Source organism: Camelina sativa, chromosome 6 (genome assembly GCF_030686135.1).
Source record: "Camelina sativa cultivar CO46 ecotype springtype chromosome 6, ASM3068613v1".
Lineage (NCBI taxonomy): Eukaryota > Viridiplantae > Streptophyta > Magnoliopsida > Brassicales > Brassicaceae > Camelina > Camelina sativa.
Window position 1 is genome coordinate 3,001,570 of NC_141885.1, and position 19,951 is coordinate 3,021,520.

Below are 19,951 nucleotides of genomic sequence, written 5' to 3' on the forward strand. Positions count from 1 at the left end.
GTGCCTTCGGTAAACCGGATTCAATGCTCGACCAATTTTTGTCCACCACATTTATGTCCGTCGGTCTCTTTAGTGGACCAGATCTGCTTGGTTGTCAACTCATGTTCGTCAATAGCTTAAAACATGTCCACCCCTGCACGCACATACAAAATTGTTCCACCGACCAACGGACGACCAGTGAAGTCCACTGATAGACAAATGCGGTAGAAGAGATCCGAATCTGGTCCATCAAGTAATAGCTAGTTTGACTTCCAATTATAGCTTCTTGGATTTCAACACTTTTGTTTAGGTCCAACAACTAATCTACATATCTGAGTAATAGACAGCAAAAAGATAAGCAGGTCTGAAAATTAATGTCCTCACAGAGAAAATCGACATGTCTCTTACCGTGACTAGTCTAAAGATGATGTCGTAGAAGAAACAGATGGGAAGATTTGCTTGGAATGTGAAAGGACGATGGGTTGCAGACAAGATGAAGGTTTCATGAAAAGATGAGAGATTGTGGAGAGAGACGAAGATCAATAAAAAGTGATTTTGGAGAGAAAAAAAGAAATATTTAAAAGAATAATAAACTTAGAAGGATAAACTCGTTTTTTTGTTTTGCTCTTGTGGTAGTGGGGAGAAGGAATAAACAAAAGTGACATTTCCCGAAAAAGTTGTGACTATACATGGCATACAAAATAAATTTCTCAAAAAAGAATATTTCTTGCTTAAAGTGAGTCAACTCGCGTTATATATTTCAAACATAAACAACTAAGTGCACTTATCATTGACATTAATAGTGACTAGGATTGGCTATGGAGTTTAATATTTGGTACACCAAACAAGAATATGATGAGATTGGTTCAATAGTCCAAAAAGTTTATTGTTATGGGTCGTGGGTCGTGGCATCCGTTGGATGGTATGATTTGATAGCGCCGAACAAATACAACATTTCAGCTGAATATAAATTTATTGTTTAGCTTCGGTGAAAAATGAAATATTCTATATATATAGTAGAATTGACTGCAGGAGAATTTAGAGAAATGGAAAATTCAGATGGCAGTTTAATACTGAAGAAGAAGAAGATGAAAAGTCGATAAAAAGAGAAAAAATCGAAAGTTATGAGGAGAGAGACCTTTGTTCCTTTATGTCTGAGAAACAAATAAGAAAATAATAATAATTTTGAATAAAACAAGATAAAAGGTATAATGGTCATTTGATAATAGCTTTGTGGCAGGCAAAAAAATAGGAAAGAGAAAATGACATTGGTGATAATGTTTGTCACTGTACATGGCAGACATGATAATAATCTCAAATAAAATATACTATTTATATTAAAAAAGTAAGGTAAGCAATTATGATTAGTTTTTTCTTTTTAGGAATGTTTTTAAAACCGGATGGGAATGTGAAATGGAAGGTGAACCGGAAATCTTTCGGGTCAATAGGTTGAAAAACATTGCTTTAGTCTTACGTTACATATTTAAACATTTATGACTCTTTCATACGTTAAAGTTTATTGGTAGGTAAATGAAGTAAAAAAATCGTATGTGGTAATTGTAACTCCAACCGGAAAATAAGAGAATTGTAATTAAGGAAGGATATATTGAAGAAAATACTAGTGGAGTTACAAATTTATGAAAAAAAAATTGAAGAAACTTAAATTTGACAGAAATCAGAGATATATTTAAATTGTCAATAATTAGCAAATTTTAACGTATGAGAATAAATAAGAGTAATCAAATTATGAAAAATGGATAAAACAACAAATAAATAGGGAAATTGGCATAAGTAACCTACAAAAAAATTATAATTCATTCACTAACTACTCTAACCAATGAAAGGTAATATACTCTATATTACCTATATTATATACCATTTTAACCTTCCCATAACCATCACCATTACCACCTTGCCACCGCAACTTTACCTCCTACCACCACCACCACCAGCACCTCTTTACCACCATCACCACTAGCGTTCTCAATGTACTAACCTCTAGGGTTTAGATTTCCTCCAGCCACCATCACCGGCCTCCACAACCTCCAGTCACCGGTCACCGCCACCTCCGACCTCCAGCCACCGCCACCTCCGGCGACCTTCTCCGGCCACCATCTCCGACAACATTCTCCGGCCACCATCTCCGGCGACCTTCTCCGACGACCAATTCCGGCGAACGTCTTCGGTGACTTTTTCCGGCCACCATCTCCGGCGATCTTCTCCGACGACCAACTCTGGCGACCAATTCCGACAAACTTCTCCGGTGACTTTTTCCAGCGACTATCGTCGGCGACCAACTCCGGTGACTATCGCCGACGACCAACTCCGGCAACTACCTCCGTCGGCCATCCCTGCCGGCCACCTCCACTGGCTACCTCCGTCAGCCACCTCCGCCGGCTACTTTCGCCGGCCGGCCACTATCACCACCATCAACTAACACTACATTGGTAATTTACTCTGCCCCTGATCCTAAATTCCTAATTTTTTCAAATAGTTGGTTATTTTCTTCTACACTTTTTTTGTTTTGGTCAATGGGCTAATTCACCCAAATAAATATCAAGAGTCAAATTATAAAAAAATTATGAAATATTTAGTATGTAAATTTGTTTGTAATATGTTCTTCAAGAATTAATGACAAAAACTTTTGTTCTTCTAGAATTAATGACAAAAACTTTTAATATATATTTTAGAAAAAACAAAGTTGAAGTAATCAAATAAAAGATGACAAGTGTAATGAAAAGAGGATGCCAAATTTAGAAATGTTAACAAAAGTTAAAGAAAAATCTTCTTTATTATATAAGATACTAGGATAAACCTGCCATATTCTGCGGGATATAATTAATACGAAAGAGTCATGTTAAACCCATGTTTCTTTAGAGTGATCTACTTCAGCTAATACGAAAAGGATAAAAAATATTCGCTAGAAACTAAATTATTTGCAGAAGAAGCAAATTTTCGAGAAACAACTGCATAACATTCCTTCTAGAATGCTATGAAATTTTTTTAAGCTATGATATTCTTCATTCACCAAGTCCCCTTGTCTCGAATGAATTTCTCCTAATCAAGAACACACATTTGCACAAAGTCTCAATGCTCATGAGAAGTTACTTAAGAATATCAATGCCACTAAGCACATTTCAAAATATGATTTGCTTTGTTCAGCATGTAAAAAGCTGCTCGTGTGACTCTTTTTCAAAATCATTTCTTTCATTCTACATCAATGAGAATGAAAGAAAACCATCAACCAACAATCTTTCTTAAAAGAGAGAGACTGAATATAAGAAAATCTTTCTTAGAAATTGTGCGTTTGCATGAGGAAGAACATGTATAGAACCTGGAGAACAAAGTAGCATCACTGGAGGAATGATGGTGACGACCAAATCCAGGGAGAATCCCCCGAGCTCCAGCCTCTGCTTCGTGTGGTATATCTATTCAGAAACTTCTTTCTTTTGTTCTGTGCTTTGCATGATTACAAGAGAACAAACCCATTAGCTCACATTTATAATATCCTATTCAAACTGACCCATATAGTTTAAAATCTTCACAAATCAGCATACTTTTAAAAAATCAAGACACAAGAGGGGACAACACATTGGAAATCTCAAATCATGTGTTAAAACTTTACATGCAAGCAAGAAAGATTGATCCACGGAAGAAGAAAAAAAAACCTTAAATCAACAGAAAAAAACTGGTCAATACAAGATTATGTAAACAATCCAAACTCTAAAAAGAAGTCAAAAGTTTGATCACACTTAAAACGTGAAGAAATTGAACAACTTTAAATCCGAAATCAATCTTTTTTTAGTCTTTGCTGTTGAAGAGAGAGGAGTAATTTGACAATCACAATACCAATACTAATACTAAAAGTCGCAAATTTGATGAAATCAGAAACAAAACTAATCCCAAATCATAATTTGGTCAATGGTGTATAATTTGGTCATGTTGTTTATCTAGCTTCTTAATTATAACAAACGTTCCCAAATCAAACTATAATTCAATCAGTGTATACACAAACATATGTAGTAATTAAAGGTTTCAGTTGTGAATCTAAGCTAAGATGCTCCTACGTCTCTTCTTTTTCTTTATTGGTTGGCGCTTTGGCTAAAACAGAAAGCATTTTTCCTATGACGTAGACACATAATGAAGCTCTTGTGGTGCATAAAATGCAGATAAAAAAAAAAACTACTTTTCTTGAGTTATTTGGAAGATAAAAGGGAAACCATTACAAATATCCCCAAAATCAGAAAATACGCACACAACACAAAGGAGAAACACATTGAATCACCTTCGCTGCTTCAAAAGTGACTTTTTAGAACAATTCATTAATATCATCTTTTTCGATTTCTCTAATACTTACTCGTATTTGATTTCTTAGTCTCCGACCTTTGGTATGGGTTAGTTTTGTCTAACAGAAGAGAACATTTGATTTAGAATTAAGAAATATTAAACAACCCAAAGCTAGCTCGTTTTCTCTTTTATCCATCGGTGAGAAGTTGAAAGCTAGAGAAAATATTGACAAACCTGATGGGTTAGCTTTTGTCTGCGCCACTTAATCTAGTCTTCGTTATCACGATTTGGTCCAAACGCCTATTCTTCTTCACGGATCGAGACGACACGACAAAACCTTCACTTACCAACAACGACAACAATGGCAAGCTCATAGAAGAGAAAATTTGATTTAGAAGCTCTGATGACGTGAAATATTAGAAAGAGATGGAGTGGAAGAGAGAAAACCAAATAAGTTTTGGCTTGTTTTTTGTGTCTGTCGAGAATCGAGAGATGTTAGCTGTATTTATTCAAAATTTTTGTTTGGATATATTAATTTTAATGATGCCTCAGGATGAGAAGAAACTGAAAACCCGGAGAGAACTGAAACTTACTGTACAAGTTTTATTGTATTGATCATTAAGCTGAAAATCTGATGTGTCATCTTCTGGGTAGATATTGCTATATATTACCCTTTCCGAAATTGTTTTGCATGCAAAATATTAGATGTGCGGTCGAAATAGTTTCTTATGAATCTGTGTGGTTGGTGTGTAATTTTAGAGCAAATCAATCCTTGAGGACCAAAAAAAAGCCATTCTTTCAGGAAAATAATGTAATCAAACACACGTCTACAGATTTTACAGTTTCTTGAAACGTATAGAGAGAGGTCTTCTGGCGATCCAAAAAAACCAAGGAACGAGAAAATCTTGGTCCATGAGCCTTACTTTTCATACAATATCTACATAACCAGCAAATCTTCAAAGCTTAGTGTTTGTGGTGCATAACCAACAAATCGTATACAAAACAAAACATAGAGGATTTGCATAATATATTTTATCAAAAACATCTTTAAAGTTTAGAGTTTGGTGCAATCACTGAACTCGAACTGGGACGAGCTTCAGAGGCACTTTCTTGACGACTGTAAGACTACCAGCTTCTTCCGTATCGATGTCTTCATGTGTCATCCCATCAGGTGCTCTCCAATCGAAGAAGTAAAGTAAGTTCAAGAGTCCCAATTCCACAGTAGCTATCGCCATTGCTATACCGGGACATATCCTTCTACCAGACCCAAACGGTAAGAGCTCGAAATGTTTCCCTTTATAATCAACAGGGCTATCGATAAACCTCTCCGGGTTAAACTCTTCCGGGTTTGTCCAGTATTTTGGATCTCTTCCTATCGCCCAAGCGTTCACCAAGATCCGTCTCTTTGGAGGAATATCATATCCCTGAATCTTGATGTGAGTCATTGTTTCCCTTGGGAGCAGAAGAGGTGCTGCTGGGTGTAATCTGAATGTTTCCTTGATAACCATGTTCAAGAAAGGAACTTTGTCGACATCTTCGTTGGTGATTCTCTCCTTATCGTTGCCAAGACGGTCTCGGATCTCGCCTTGAACTTTCTTCATCACTTCCGGGTTTCTAGCGAGCTCCGTCATTGCCCATATCATGGTAATAGCACCTGTGTCTATCCCTGCCATAAATATATTCTACCAACACCCGGAGACTAAGTTACTTCTTTCCAGATTCAGTTTCAATACCAATAAATAAGTTTTTTTTTTGTTTATTTCGTCTTACCGTGAGAATCCCCTTAATATGATCTATTGTGAGCTTCAAAGAATCATCTTCACCTTGTTTATGCATCACATCCAACATTAGATCGACGATATCTCTGTTATCTTTCGATCGGCCAGGTTTCAAATGATCATCAATCACATGTTGAAACAAGGCATCGATCTTGAAGAAGACATCTTTTAACCTCTTGTGTTGCCCCGAAATCCAATCACCAAGCCATCCAAGTCCGGCAATAGGAAACGAATCAGAGAAAGTGAAACTAGCCTGAGCTTCTTCCCCTTCGAAGATGAGCTCTTCGATCTTTTCTTGATCGATGAACTCGCTCTCGTGGAAGCTCTGTCCAAAAGCAACTCTAAACAGGATACTTGATGTTAGCCAGAAAAGGGCTTTACTCAAATCGACCGGAGATTGATCCACAGCTGATTCCGACACTTTCTTGACCAGAAAGTTACATTCTTCCTCTCTGATATACCCAAAAGACTGAACCTTTTTAAAACTGAAAAACTCGCTCACCGTAAACTTTCGCCGCTCTCTCCACTCTCGGCCGTATGGCGTAGAGCCGATATCTTTAAAACCACGAGAGATTAGCCTCCACCCGAAAAGCTTAGGCCTGCTGCAACAGTCTAGGTCATGAGTTCTAAGCACTTCTTCAGCTCCTTCTTTCGATGAGATAACAATTACAGGGACAAACCCTAAGTGGAGAAGCATAACATGTCCGGTTCTTTTGGCGAGACGTTGAAGTGATCTGTGAGGCTGTTCCCCAAGTTGATGTAAGTTTCCGATGACCGGTAACTTAGGAGGGCTTGGAGGAAGATTCCATTTAGAGCCTTTGATCTTCTTGCCGATAAGGAATAAAGAAACGAAGGTGATGAGAAAAAGACAGAGCAAAGAGATTGCCATTTTCTTCTTTTTTGGTTTAGTTTGATAATGCTCTGTTTTGGTAATATCTTTATTAATAATAACTCAAATCTTATCCCATGGTCGTCACTGAAGAAGGATAAGACATCACTCATAGTGCGTACATTTTAATCATGGTGAAAAGTCTACTAGTCCTACATCTAGAAGACAAATTTGACTTGTGCAAATATGAATGGTTAGAATAAGAGACTACAAAGCTGATAAAAACAAAAACAGAACGTCATATTTGGTAAGCGTTTAAACACTTTTCTATTTTTAACAAAAAAAAATCGTTTAGGTTTACTGGTTAACCTAATTTAAATCATATTTAATTTTTTAATTAAAATTCAAAAGGTGATCCACACTTTTACCACACAACTAATTATCACATATTTGTTGATGTCCTGATCGGTTCACAACTAAAGAGTTGTTTTGAATGAATAATATCGAAGATTCTCTTTATTAATACGAGTCGGAGCTTGGTCAAAGACTGGTGTACAGAGTGAGCTCGTCGAGCTTTCAAAATTATAAGCTAAATTTTAAAAAGGTTGGACGACCTCGAGTGGTTGGTCCATTTTCGAGTCAGCCGTCAATCTGTAGCTCAACTGTCTCTTATAACTGGTTTTTCTTTTTTTTTTGGATCAAAAGTCATTTTTTCCGAATGTCATACGTTCTTAGGGCATGTTTATAGGGAGATCAGTTTAGAGTGTTCTTAGAGTATAAATATTGTAAAAATAATGTAAGATCAGTTGTTAAGAACTTTTGTTGAGAAGTTAGTTATTGGGAGAACATGTGTAAGATCTTAAGATTTAATAATATAATATTCTTATAGAAATTTAAGAATGTTTAATAAATACATAGATTAATGTTTAATAAATAATTTAAGAATATTTAATACTATTTAATAATATAATGTTTATTTATATTCTTAAACATATTACAATTAGAAAAATTTATAAACATATCATTTTAATTGCAAACTTATAAAACTTTTACTAAAATTCATAAAAATATATGGATTAATAAATACATAGATTAATGTTTAATAAATAATTTAAGAATATTTAATACTATTTAATAATATAATGTTTATTAATATTCTTAAACATATTACAATTATAAAAATTTATAAAACTTTTACTAAAATTCATAAAAAACAAACATATTACTTAATTAATTAAATAAGAATTACATTTTATTTAATTAATTAGACAAGACAAATATTTCGAAAGAAAATTATGTTCGAAAGAAATGAATAATAAAACGCAAGTTTCTTTCCGAGAGTGACACGTGTCCTTTAGATCAGATGAAAAACTGATCTTATTTAAGATCAATTGGGCTGATCTTATGGGTATTGTTTAATTAATTTCAATTTAAAAAGACCCAAGATCACCCTAAGTGATCCACCGATAAATATGGCCTTATTTACGGAGAACTGTGGCGGTTCGTTTGCCAAAATAACTGAAATACCCTTATTTAATATTATCTTCTTTACTCAAGTGTCTGTTAGGCTTTGAATCAGTAATGGGCCGGACTTTATCTGGAGGTGCAAACCGACCCCCAACAAGATTGATTGTGGATATCGACTAACTCATTCACCAGTATAGACAAAATACGACTTCGTGCAAATTATCTTTGTTAGTTTTGGTTTCACGTGAATTTTAAGGGGAAGAAAATAGAAGACAATTTCTACTAAAACTCTCCATACCAAACAAAATCTGAATGGATTCCTAAAACCACAATAGCGATAATTTGATTAAATTAATAGAACCCGGTTTATGAGAGTCCGACCAGTTGAGTGGTCTTGGCATTTGGTATCAAATAAATTTTTCATTTTATAGTACGATACTATTTATTGCATGTTAAATTTTTGATTCTTTAGAAGGACTTGAAAATATTGAATGTCTTCTCATTCTGTTTTTTTTTCCCATTCTCTAAGAGTTAGGGTTTAGGTCCACAGAATTGAGAAGTCTCTCGTTTCCTCTTGAAAGACTCGGATGTATGGTAACCGTTGAATCAGCGGGTCAGGCAAATAGCTAAGGTCCTAAAGGATAACATATGTTAAACACACATCCCAATTAACATTCTACCGTTCTATCTATTCAGAACTAACAAATGGCATATGGAATTTTTAACATGGTATTTTACTGAAAAATATACTCTCATACATCAGAGAAGCTTACATTTAGTGCAATCACTGAACTCGAACTGGGACAAGCTTGAGCGGTACTTTTTTGACAATTGTAAGAGTACCAGCTTCTTCTATACTGATGTCTTTGTGTTTCATCCCGTCAGGCAACTTCCAATCGAAGAAGTAAAGTAAGTTCAAGAGTCCCAATTCAACAGTAGCAATCCCCATTGACATCCCGGGACATATCCTTCGACCAGACCCAAATGGCAAGAGCTCATAGTGTTGTCCCCTATAATCCACAGAACTATCCATAAACCTCACAGGGCTAAACTCTTCCGGGTTTTTCCAGAGTCTTGGGTCTCTTCCTATCGCCCCAACGTTAACCAAGATCCGCCTCTCGGGAGGAATATCATAGCCTTGAACTTTGATGTGAGCCATTGTTTCCCTTGGGAGTATAAGAGGAGCTGCTGGGTGTAATCTAAATGTTTCTTTGATTACCATCTTCAAGTAAGGAACCTTATCGATATCTTCTTCAGTGATTCTCTCCTTGTTGTTGCCAAGTTGGTCTCGGATATCGCCTTGAACTTTCTTTAACAGTCTCGGGTTTCTAACTAGCTCTGTCATTGCCCATATCATGGTGATGGCCCCAGTGTCTATCCCTGCAAGAAATATATTCTATTTACAAACAAGAAAGTTAAGTTAAAAACGTAGATCCATTTTTTATATGATGATGTGTTTTAAAAGAACTCTAGATTTACCGCGAGAAACCCCTTGATATGATCTATTGTGAGTTTTAAGGAATCATCTTTGCCTTGTTTATGAATCACATCCAACATTGAATCGATGATATCTTCATGATCCTTTGATCTTCCAGGATTCAGATGATCATCTATCACATGTTGGAACAGAGCATCGAGCTTGTAAAAAACATCGTTGAGTCTTTTGTGTTGTCCGGAAAACAAGTCCACGAGCCATCCAAGTCCGGCAACAGGGAAGAAATCAGAACAAGTGAAACTTGCTAGGGCAGTCTCAGCTTCGAACACAAGTTCTTCAATCTTGTCTTTATCGATAAACTCACTCTCGTGGAACCTTTGTCCAAAAGCAACTCTAAACAAGATACTTGCGGTTAGCCAGAAAAGGGATTTGCTCAAATCAACCGGAGATCGATCTACCGCGGATTCAGATAGTTGCTTGACCAGAAAGTTACATTCTTCCTCTCTGATGTGCCTATAGGACTGAACCTTTTTCAAACAGAAAAGCTCACGTACCGCAAACTTACGCCGCTCTTTCCACTCGTCACCGTATGGTGTAAAACCAATATCTTTAAAATCACGTGAGATTAACCTTGTCCCTACAAGCTTAGGCCTGCTGCAACAGTCTAGGTCATGAGTTCTAAGCACTTTTTCAGCTCCTTCTCTCGATGAGATCACAGTTACAGGGACAAAGCCAAAGTGAAGAAGCATCACAGGTCCGTATCTTTCGGCTAGATGTTGAAGTGACCTGTGAGGCAATTCTCCAATCTGGTGTAAGTTTCCGATGACCGGAAACTTGGGAGGGCTTGGAGGAAGATTCCATTTAAAGTGTTTAAGCTTTTTGACGAAAAAGATTAAAGAAACGAGGGTAATGAGGCAGAAACAGAGGAAAGAGATCGCCATTTTTTTTTTTTGGTAATCGAAGTGAAAAATGATATTGCTCTGTTTGTGTTCTATTAATAGTTCCACACGGCAACTTGACCTAGCAAACTATCCATTCAATTTTCTTCATTAAAATACTGCAATTATTAGATGGAGCCAATTGTCTAAAAGGATAATATTTTAGTGTGGATAAGAATAACTAGAAAATGTAAACATTTTAATTGTTTCTAGTGTATATATATATATATATATATATATATTTTTTTTTTGACAACATAGTGTATATATGTATCTTGAATAAATTAGAAAAAGTCATTTATGGTATTTGTGGATTTTGCTATTTTACTTCAAATCTTTTAGATTTTCCATTTTCAAAGATCTAAAAAGCTAATTATACACATTATGTTGGATCTGTGTTTGTTATTAAGTATGTATTTATAAAAACAAAATCACAAATATATAGTTTCTTGAGTGGTCAAAAATGGCAAACCTACAAAGCCATTAAGCAAATGGCAAATCCAATTTTTCTGGGGCCAAATGCCAAACATAAATGCAATTAGATGGTCTAATGGTGTGTGAGTGTTTTCAAAGCCACAAGTTTAACTCTATTTGGGAAGACCGTACGAATGATTTACGCTTAATTGATGTGGTCTAGCCACATAAACACTCAACTTTTGTTAACTTTCGAATATAATAACAAACTTTTTATTAACAGGAAATTTAAACGTCATTAGCAACACATTTATTGTTGGGGTTAAATACGATTTAAACTCGGGTTATTGGAATGCATAAGAGAGGATTTTACTACTGAACCAGTGGCAACTTTCAAACATTAATGTAATATACTAGCTTTTATTATAAAATCAAATAAAATATAGTATGATTTTTTTCTTTTTTTAATTCCATGCATGCATATAGTAAAACCAAGTATATTACACTAATGTTGTTATTGACGTTTAAATTTTCTGTTAACTTTATAAACGGTATGTTGATTTGGCAAGTTAATAAAAAATTTGTTATTATATTGGAAAATCAACAAAAATTGAGTGTTTATTTGGCTAGAGTGCTAAACTAATTAAACTGGCAAGAATGAGATTCAAACATTCCAAAAAAAGACTTTTTTTTTTGTCAAAAAGCCAAAAAAAAAGGCTTCATTTTTTTATTTTATCAATTCTTTAAGCAATTATGGACGTTCTGCCAACAATATTTTTAAATCCAGAAGCAACATCGACAAGATATGTGAAGACGTAAATTATATTCTTTTCCATGCACATCACACATTCAAACCATGATCCAAAATTTTGAATATATAGAAATTTGATTTTTTAGCTATGCATGCAGGGAGAATATTTTTGAATATTTTTCTTCGAGCCAAAGCCGAACATAAAAAGAAATAACCAATGATTGCTAATTGAGATACAAACTAAACCTCTATTTGCATGATCTTTATTTTCGATTGCTAATTGTGAATTGTGTCTTTGAAATCAGTGATTTAACGATCACACATATATTCCAAATCCTGAAAAAGAGTTTCTGACTCTTTTTGGTTGTTTAATATCATTATTGGCTTAGAATGCTTTATTTGGACTACGACAAAATCTTGAATTGACCATTCTGTACTCAGCAGACGACAAAGAGGGAAGAAGAAGCATGCATTGTGTTTAATGTTAACTTTTGTTTTAGCGAATGATTAAGTTTCTCTATTTCTACTTTTCTAGCAATAAATCTTCTTTTGTTGTGGAATATATTTTTACATTTCTTTTTGTTAAAAGATTTTTAATTTATAAACATATATGCCTAATAAACTATATTAGAATATACATTTTATATTTACTAAAAACATGATTCTATCACAATAGGCTATTTCTATGTGTATAAATACTTCTTCAACTCAATAAAAGAAACAATTTCGGCATTCTATTCTATTTTATTTCATGGTATCAGATCATAAAAATTCTATGACCTAATTTTTTTTTCTTCTCGCCGCCATTGTCTATCTTTGAGTCACGGTCGTGTTTCAACTTCTATTTTCCATATTTCTATACTTCTGTTTTTTTTGTTTTATCATCAATGTCAGACGGCACAACCTCCCTTCCTCCTACACCAGTAGTCACCAACGCTGGAAACCAACTCGTCGTCGGCACGTCAAACCCATACTCGCTTAGCTCCTCTGATAATCCTGGATCCTTGATTTCTTCAGTTCTGCTGAAAGAGACAATTATCCAGAGTGGACACGTAACTCCTTTCAAACCAAGCAAAAACTAGGGTTGACAACACGTCAACACCCAAACCCTCGGCTGATCCAGAGCTTGCTCAGTGGCTATCTGCGAACTCCATGATTATCGGTTGGATTCGTACCTCGATTGATCCTCAAATCAGATCTACTGTCTCATTTATCTCTGAAGCTTCCACGCTGTGGGAGAGTCTTCGTACTCGTTTTTCTGTGGGCAATGGTGTTAGGAAACAAGTCATTAAAGATGAGATTGCCTTATGCAAACAAGATGGTTAATCCGTTCTTCAATACTACAAGCGGTTATCTAAGTTATGGGAGGAACTTCGTAACTACATGTCTCGTTGTGTCTGTCGATGTGAAGCTGCTCCTTACATGGCCAAGGAGCGTGAAGACGACCAGATTCACCAGTTCCTCTTCGGTCTTGATTTGCCACGTTTCGCTAATATCCATTCTAAACTTACCGATGAAGATCCTTTGCCTTCTCTCAATCAAGTTTACTCTCGAGTCATTCGGGAAGAACAGAGTCTCGATAACATACGCTCCAAGGAAACAACCAAGTCCGACGCCATTGGATTCTCCTTTTATTCCGAATCATCTTCACAGGTTGCGGCTGTCTCTAATTCTAAACCTCGCGATCGTACTTTTACACACAGTCGTCGACAAGGTCATAACATGACCGAATGTTTCTTGCTCCATGGCTTTCCCGATTGGTACTATGAGCAAAAAGGAGGCAGTCAGGGTTCTTCTGATGAAAGGGACGACATGCCTTGGTTTGAGTCCAGACAAGTTCAAAGAGGAGGCAGGTCTAACAAAGGCATCGATCGTGGTCGTGGTAGAGTTCACAGTGCTCATGCTGCGTCTTCCTCATCTGTTCCTACTACTGATCAGATCTCTCATCTGATCTTTCTTCTTCAAGCACAACGTCCTAATACTTCGTCCGAGCGGTTATCGGTTAAAACTAATCTTACTGATGTCATTATTTATACTGGTGCGTCTCACCATATGACAGGAAATAGTTCTATTCTGCAAGACGTTTTTGATATTATACTATCACGGGTTACCAAGTCGGATGGAACGGCTTCCCGCGCTACTAAATGTGGCACCCTACAGCTGAATAACACATAAGCTTCGCTATGTGTTGTTTGTTCCTGATTTTGATTGCACATTGATCTCTGTCTCCAAGCTGCTTAAACAAACCGGATCCATTGTGTTTCTTACAGGACCGTTTTTCGAGGACTTTGATATGGGCGGGGGAAGAACGTGAGAGAGTCTACTATTTTACGGGTGTCTTGACTGCTCGTGCTCACATGGCTACAACAGCGTCTGCGTCTTCAAGAGCTTTGTGGCATCGTAGATTAGGACATCCTTCTCCTAGTGTGTTGTTATCTTTTCCTGAATGTCATCACTCTTCCCAAGACTTACACAAGATTGAGAGTTGTGATATTTGTTTTTGTTCTAAGCAAACAAGAGAGGTTTTTCCTATTAGCATTAATAAAACAATGGAATGTTTTTCTTTGATTCATTGCGATGTTTGGGGACCATATCGAACTTCTTCTACTACTGGTGCTGGTTATTTCTGTTAAGAAAGTGACACAAACTTAGGAAGGTTTGCGCTTTTGTTGTTTCAGACCTCTCTCTCTTTTGATTTGTATAACTCTCGTGTGAACGTTTAGAGAAAGAAAATAAATAAAAGAGACACAGAGAATTTAACGAGTTCGGATCCTTTGGGATAGGATCCTACGTCTCACCGGAGAAGGCTCCGAAAAATCAACTAAGAAACTTTGGCTCAAAACAGAGCTCTTAATCCTTTACAACTTTTTCTCTCTTTATCTTGTTTCTCACCACACGCTTACCCACAATATACAGGTTCACCTCTAATATATATAGAGAATTTGAGATAGCTATGAAGAACTAGACCAGAGTTGACTTATCTTTTATCTGACACTAGGCTTCGATTGAACTTGAAGTTCCAACATGTTCTGATGACGGCGGCGTAATTGCAGGCCTGCACACTTTGCCTTCAACAGAACAAACATCTCAATTGTGTGTGCTTCCCAAACAGTGTTACACGCCTCTGAACCTTGTACTACTCTGAACTTGTGTGATTTTGCAGAGAGAAGACTCGGGAGTCGAGAAGCTTCATCTTTATCCTTAAAACCTTCTGTCTCAGGATGAGACTTCTGATTTTTCCTTTTATGTTGAAACCCTCTTCTTGATAATAAGTCTTTCACTTTGTCATTTTGCTTTTGACTTTGTCTCGACTCCCTCCTCTGTATCGAAAGAATTTGGAATTCAAACTAAACTTCACAAAACTCCACCTTAGTTTGAATACCACCCCAACTTGATTCCTTTTTTTTCTTAGTATACTTGGATTCTCCCTTTCTCCGGATTCTTCACATCTTCTTTAGTGACTTGAAATTCTGAGCAGCTCCAAAGCCTTTTGAAGCTTGCTCACAAGAACTATCTTGGTGAAAATATCTGCAGGATTCCACAAAGTTAACACCTTACTTACTGTAATCTCTCCATCATCAATCTTGTCTCTGATGAAGTGTAGCCGCACGTCAATGTGCTTTGTCCTTTCGTGATGCACAGAGTTTTTGGACAATGAGATAACACTCTGTGAATCACATAAAACTTCAACTTGATCTTGAGTAAAACCCAGTTCTGCTGTTAAACCCTTCAGCCATATAGCTTCCTTTGTAGCATCAGCCAGTGCCATATATTCCGCTTCAGTGGTGGACAATGCTACTACCTTTTGAAATCCTGATTTCCAACTTATAGCATTTCCACCTGCTGTAAACACGAAACCAGTTATAGATCTTCTCCTGTCCAGATCAGCTGCATAGTCTGAATCACAGAATCCTTTGATTTCAACATTGTCTTGCTTCTTGTAGAACAACCTGAGGTTCTGTGTTGCCTTGATGTACCATAAGACCCACTTAACAGCCATCCAGTGGTCTTTTATTGGCTTGCTCATGAACCTGCTCACAACACATAATGGACATGCGAGGTCAGGCCTTGTCCCAATCATGGAGTACATGATGCTCCCCGCAGCATTTGCGTAAGGAACATTCTTCATATATGCAGCTTGAGCAGTCACTTCTTCTTCTTCTGCAGCTTTTAGTTTGAAATGAGCTCCCAGTGGTGTGAGTACACCTTTACACTGATCCATTTCGTACGTATGCAAGACCTTCTTGAGGTAATCATTTTGAGATAACTCAAGTGTTCCCTTTTCTCTATCTCTCTTAATCTCCATACCCAGAATCTTTTTAGCTTCTCCCAAATCCTTCATTTCAAATTCTTTACTCACTAGATCTTGCAGTTCTTGGATCTTGTCTTTGTTCTTTGCTGCAATCAACATATCATCGACATATAAAAGCAAATAGATGTATGAGTCATCATCAAGTTTTTGATAATAAACACAACTATCAAAACTACTTCTTTCATAACCTGATTCTTTCATGAAGGTGTTGAATCTCTGATTCCATTGTCTTGGTGCTTGTTTCAACCCATACAGAGATTTTCTTAGATGACATACTTTATCTCCTGTTTCGCTCTTGACTTCATAACCCTCTGGTTGCTCCATAAGAATGTACTCATCCAGATTTCCATGTAGAAATGCAGTCTTGACGTCTAGTTGCTCCAGCTCTAAATCAAGATTCACCACATATGAGAGGATAAGTCAAATAGACACATGCTTCACAACTGGTGAGAAAATCTCTTGGTAATCTATCCCTTCCTTCTGTAGATACCCTTTTGCAACAAGTCTGGCTTTAAACCTAGGTTTCTCAACCCCTGAGATCTCTGGTTTTCTCTTGAATATCTACTTACAACCGATTACTTTGCAATTTTTTGGTCTCTCAATCAAAGTTCAGGTTTGATTCTTGTGTAGTGAGTGCATTTCTTCATTCATGGCTTCCCTCCAAGATTTCCAGTCTTTGTCTCTCATTGCTTCATCAAAGCAGCATGGTTCAGGGTAATCTCCATCTTCTGTAACCATGAGTGCAAAACTGGCTAAATTTGATTCTTCATATCTGGTGGGTTTCTTTGTCACTCTCCTTTCTCTGTCCCTTGCTAGTTGATAATTTTTAAGAGGATCATTACCTTGATACTCCTCATCTCCTGAGGCTTCTGCTTCTTCTGTATTTTGATTCTCCTCTTGATCTCTTTCTAGATCATTATCAGCTTCACCTAAATCACTGAAACCACCATGATTGATTTCATAGATAAGAGGTGCCTCCATTCTTTGTTGTTGAAGTCCTTGTTCTTCTGGCTGATTTAAATGTTTGTACATTTTTTCTTCATGGAAGATTGCATCTCTGGTGGTGACACACTTCTTTTCTTCCACTAGCCAGAACTTGTATCCTTTGACACCCATAGGATATCCAATGAAGACTGCTTTCTTTGCTCTAGGATCCAACTTCCCTTGATCACTATGAATGTAAGCAACTGATCCAAACACTCTCAGCTCTTCATATTTAGGTCTTGTTCTTGTCCAAATCTCCTCAGGAATCTCAAAATCAATTGCAGAAGATGGCGATCTGTTTATTTGATAAACAGCAGTGGACGCAGCTTCTGCCCAGAAACTCTTCGGCAGACCAGATTCACTCAAAATACTTCTTACCTTGTCAAGAATTGTTCGATTCATTCTTTCTGCAACCCCATTCTGTTGATGAGTGTAAGCACAAGTTTTGTGTCTTACAATACCTTCTTCTCTGCATAAGTCATTGAATTCTTTGTTACAGAATTCAAGACCATTGTCTGTTCGAAGTATCTTGATTTTTCTTCCAAGTTGATTCTCAACCATCTTCTTCCAATCAACAAAGCTCCCATAAGCTTCATCTTTTCTTTTCAGAAAATAAACCCAAGTCTTCCTTGAATGATCATCTATGAAGGAGATGAAATACTGACATTTTCCAATTGAAAGAGGGACATTGGGCGATCCCCATAAGTCAGAGTGGATGTAGTCCAGTATGCCTTCTGTAACATGCTTCCCAACTCCAAAACTTACTCGATGTGCTTTTCCGTAAACACGGTCTACGCAGAAATCCAGATCTGTAACTTTTGATCCATCTAGATATCCTCTTTTAAGCAGAGCTTTCATTCCTTTCTGACTCATGTGCCCAAGTCTCCTATGCCACAATCTTGTTTCATCCTTCACACTTGTTGATGCATTTGCTTCTCCTGGTAAAACAGATCCTTTGAGAACATACAGTGTGTTAATCTTTTTCCCTTTTATAAGAGTTGTGCAGCCTTTGTTGATCTTCATAACTCCATCTCTAAACTGAAACCATCAGCCTTGATCCTCCATTGTACCCAGCGAGATTAGGTTCTTAGTCATCTCAGGAACATATCTCACATTCTTCAACAAAACAGTCGAGTTATCTTCATTCTTGATTCTTATGCTGCCAACTCCTTTGACTTTTGAGTAAGTGTCATTGGCCATTCTGACTTTCCCAGTACATGAATCGTTTAGACTAATGAACCACTCCTTCCTTGGTGTCATGTGGAATGAGCACCCTGTATCCATGATCCATACCTCATTAAAGTCTTCACCCAGAGACAATAGTGCTTCAGAAACCATTAGAGCAGCAGCATCTGCAACTTGTCCTGTCACATTTGAGGATTCTCCTTTGTCTGTAGAACTGCTATGTTGCTTGTTTCTTTCTTTCCATAAAAAACACTGCTTCTTGTAGTGGCCATCTTTACCACATATCCAACAAGTCTTTTTTCCTCTAGACTTAGACCTGTTTTTTTGTTTTCCTTTGTCACCTCCTTTGTCTCTCTTTTCAGGTCTCCCTCTTTCTTGGACAAATAGTGCATCAGAACTTTGCTTTGGCAGCCTTCCATTTGCTCCTAGCTCTAGTTCTTTAGACCTAATAGCACCTGTAATTTCATCTAGAGACAAAGACGTTTTCCCATACTTCAAGGTATCTTTGAGCTGATCAAACTGCTTTGGCAAAGCCATTAGCAGAATGATAGCTTGATCCTCATCAGAGACTACCACCTTAACATGCTCTAGATCTACTATCAGCCTCAGAAAATCATTTATATTCTCATTTATGCTCATGCTATCACTCATCCTATAGCTATAGAGCCTTTACTTGAGATAAATCCGGTTTGGTAACGACTTAGCCATAAACAGGTGGTCTAGAACATTGAGCATACCTGCAGCCGTTTTTTCTTTGATGATTTTTCGGAGAACATTATCTCCCACGCTGAGGATGATAGTAGATCTAGCTTTTCCCCTCTTTTCCTTTAGAGACTTGTCTGGAACTGTTGTTGTTTGTGCTGCAGCTTCTGGTATGGTATCTTCTCATGTTTCAGCCGTTGAATCTTCAATTTCAGGAGCTGGAACTTCTTCTAGTCCTTCCAGTAAACCCATCATCTCCATATGAGCTAACAACTTCTCCTTCCATAGCATGTAGTCACATTTTCCATCGAACTTTTCCATCTCAACCCTTGGGTATACATGGCTTCAGATTTTGAGATGAAAACACTCCGAACCTGGAGCTCTGATACCAATCTGTTAAGAAAGTGACACAAACTTAGGAAGGTTTGCGCTTTTGTTGTTTCAGACCTCTCTCTCTTTTGATTTGTATAACTCTTGTGTGAATGTTTAGAGAAAGAAAATAAATAAAAGAGACACAGAGAATTTAACGAGTTCAGCTCCCTTGGGATAGGATCCTACGTCTCGCCGGAGAAGGCTCCGGAAAATCCACTAAGAAACTTTAGCTCAAAACAGAGCTCTTAATCCTTTACAACTTTTTCTCTCTTTATCTTGTTTCTCACCACACGCTTACCCACAATATACAGGTTCACCTCTAATATATATATAGAGAATTTGAGATAGCTAAGAAGAACTAGGCCAAAGTTGACTTATCTTTTATCTGACACTAGGATTCGATTGAACTTGAAGTTCCAACATGTTCTGATGACGGCGGCGTAATTGCAGGCCTGCACACTTTGCCTTCAACAGAACAAGCATCTTAATTGCGGGTGCTTCCTAAACAGTGTTACACG

General features: G+C 37.0%; 2 protein-coding genes across 3 annotated transcripts; both read right to left on the reverse strand.

Annotated features, from left to right (window-relative positions):
• Positions 1-5,158: 5,158 nt before the first annotated feature.
• Positions 5,159-7,114, reverse strand: LOC104790248 (cytochrome P450 71B17). The gene is made up of 2 exons (XM_087455758.1): positions 6,037-7,114; positions 5,159-5,948 (listed from the first exon to the last, which is right to left on the reverse strand). The coding sequence occupies exons 1-2, from the start codon at positions 6,931-6,933 to the stop codon at positions 5,337-5,339; spliced, it is 1,509 nt and encodes a 502-aa protein (XP_087311884.1). The 5' UTR covers positions 6,934-7,114; the 3' UTR covers positions 5,159-5,336.
• A 1,939-nt stretch (positions 7,115-9,053) lies between these two features.
• On the reverse strand, positions 9,054-10,838 carry LOC104790249 (cytochrome P450 71B19). 2 transcript variants are annotated; one of them, XM_010515962.3, is made up of 2 exons: positions 9,820-10,838; positions 9,054-9,736 (listed from the first exon to the last, which is right to left on the reverse strand). In XM_010515962.3, exons 1-2 carry the CDS (start codon positions 10,714-10,716, stop codon positions 9,125-9,127), a joined length of 1,509 nt encoding a protein of 502 aa, XP_010514264.1. In that variant the 5' UTR covers positions 10,717-10,838; the 3' UTR covers positions 9,054-9,124. The 2 variants fall into 2 exon arrangements, with proteins under 2 accessions (XP_010514264.1, XP_087311885.1); XM_087455759.1 differs by having other exon boundaries at positions 9,054-9,720; positions 9,820-10,795.
• Between the last annotated feature and the right edge of the window lie 9,113 nt (positions 10,839-19,951).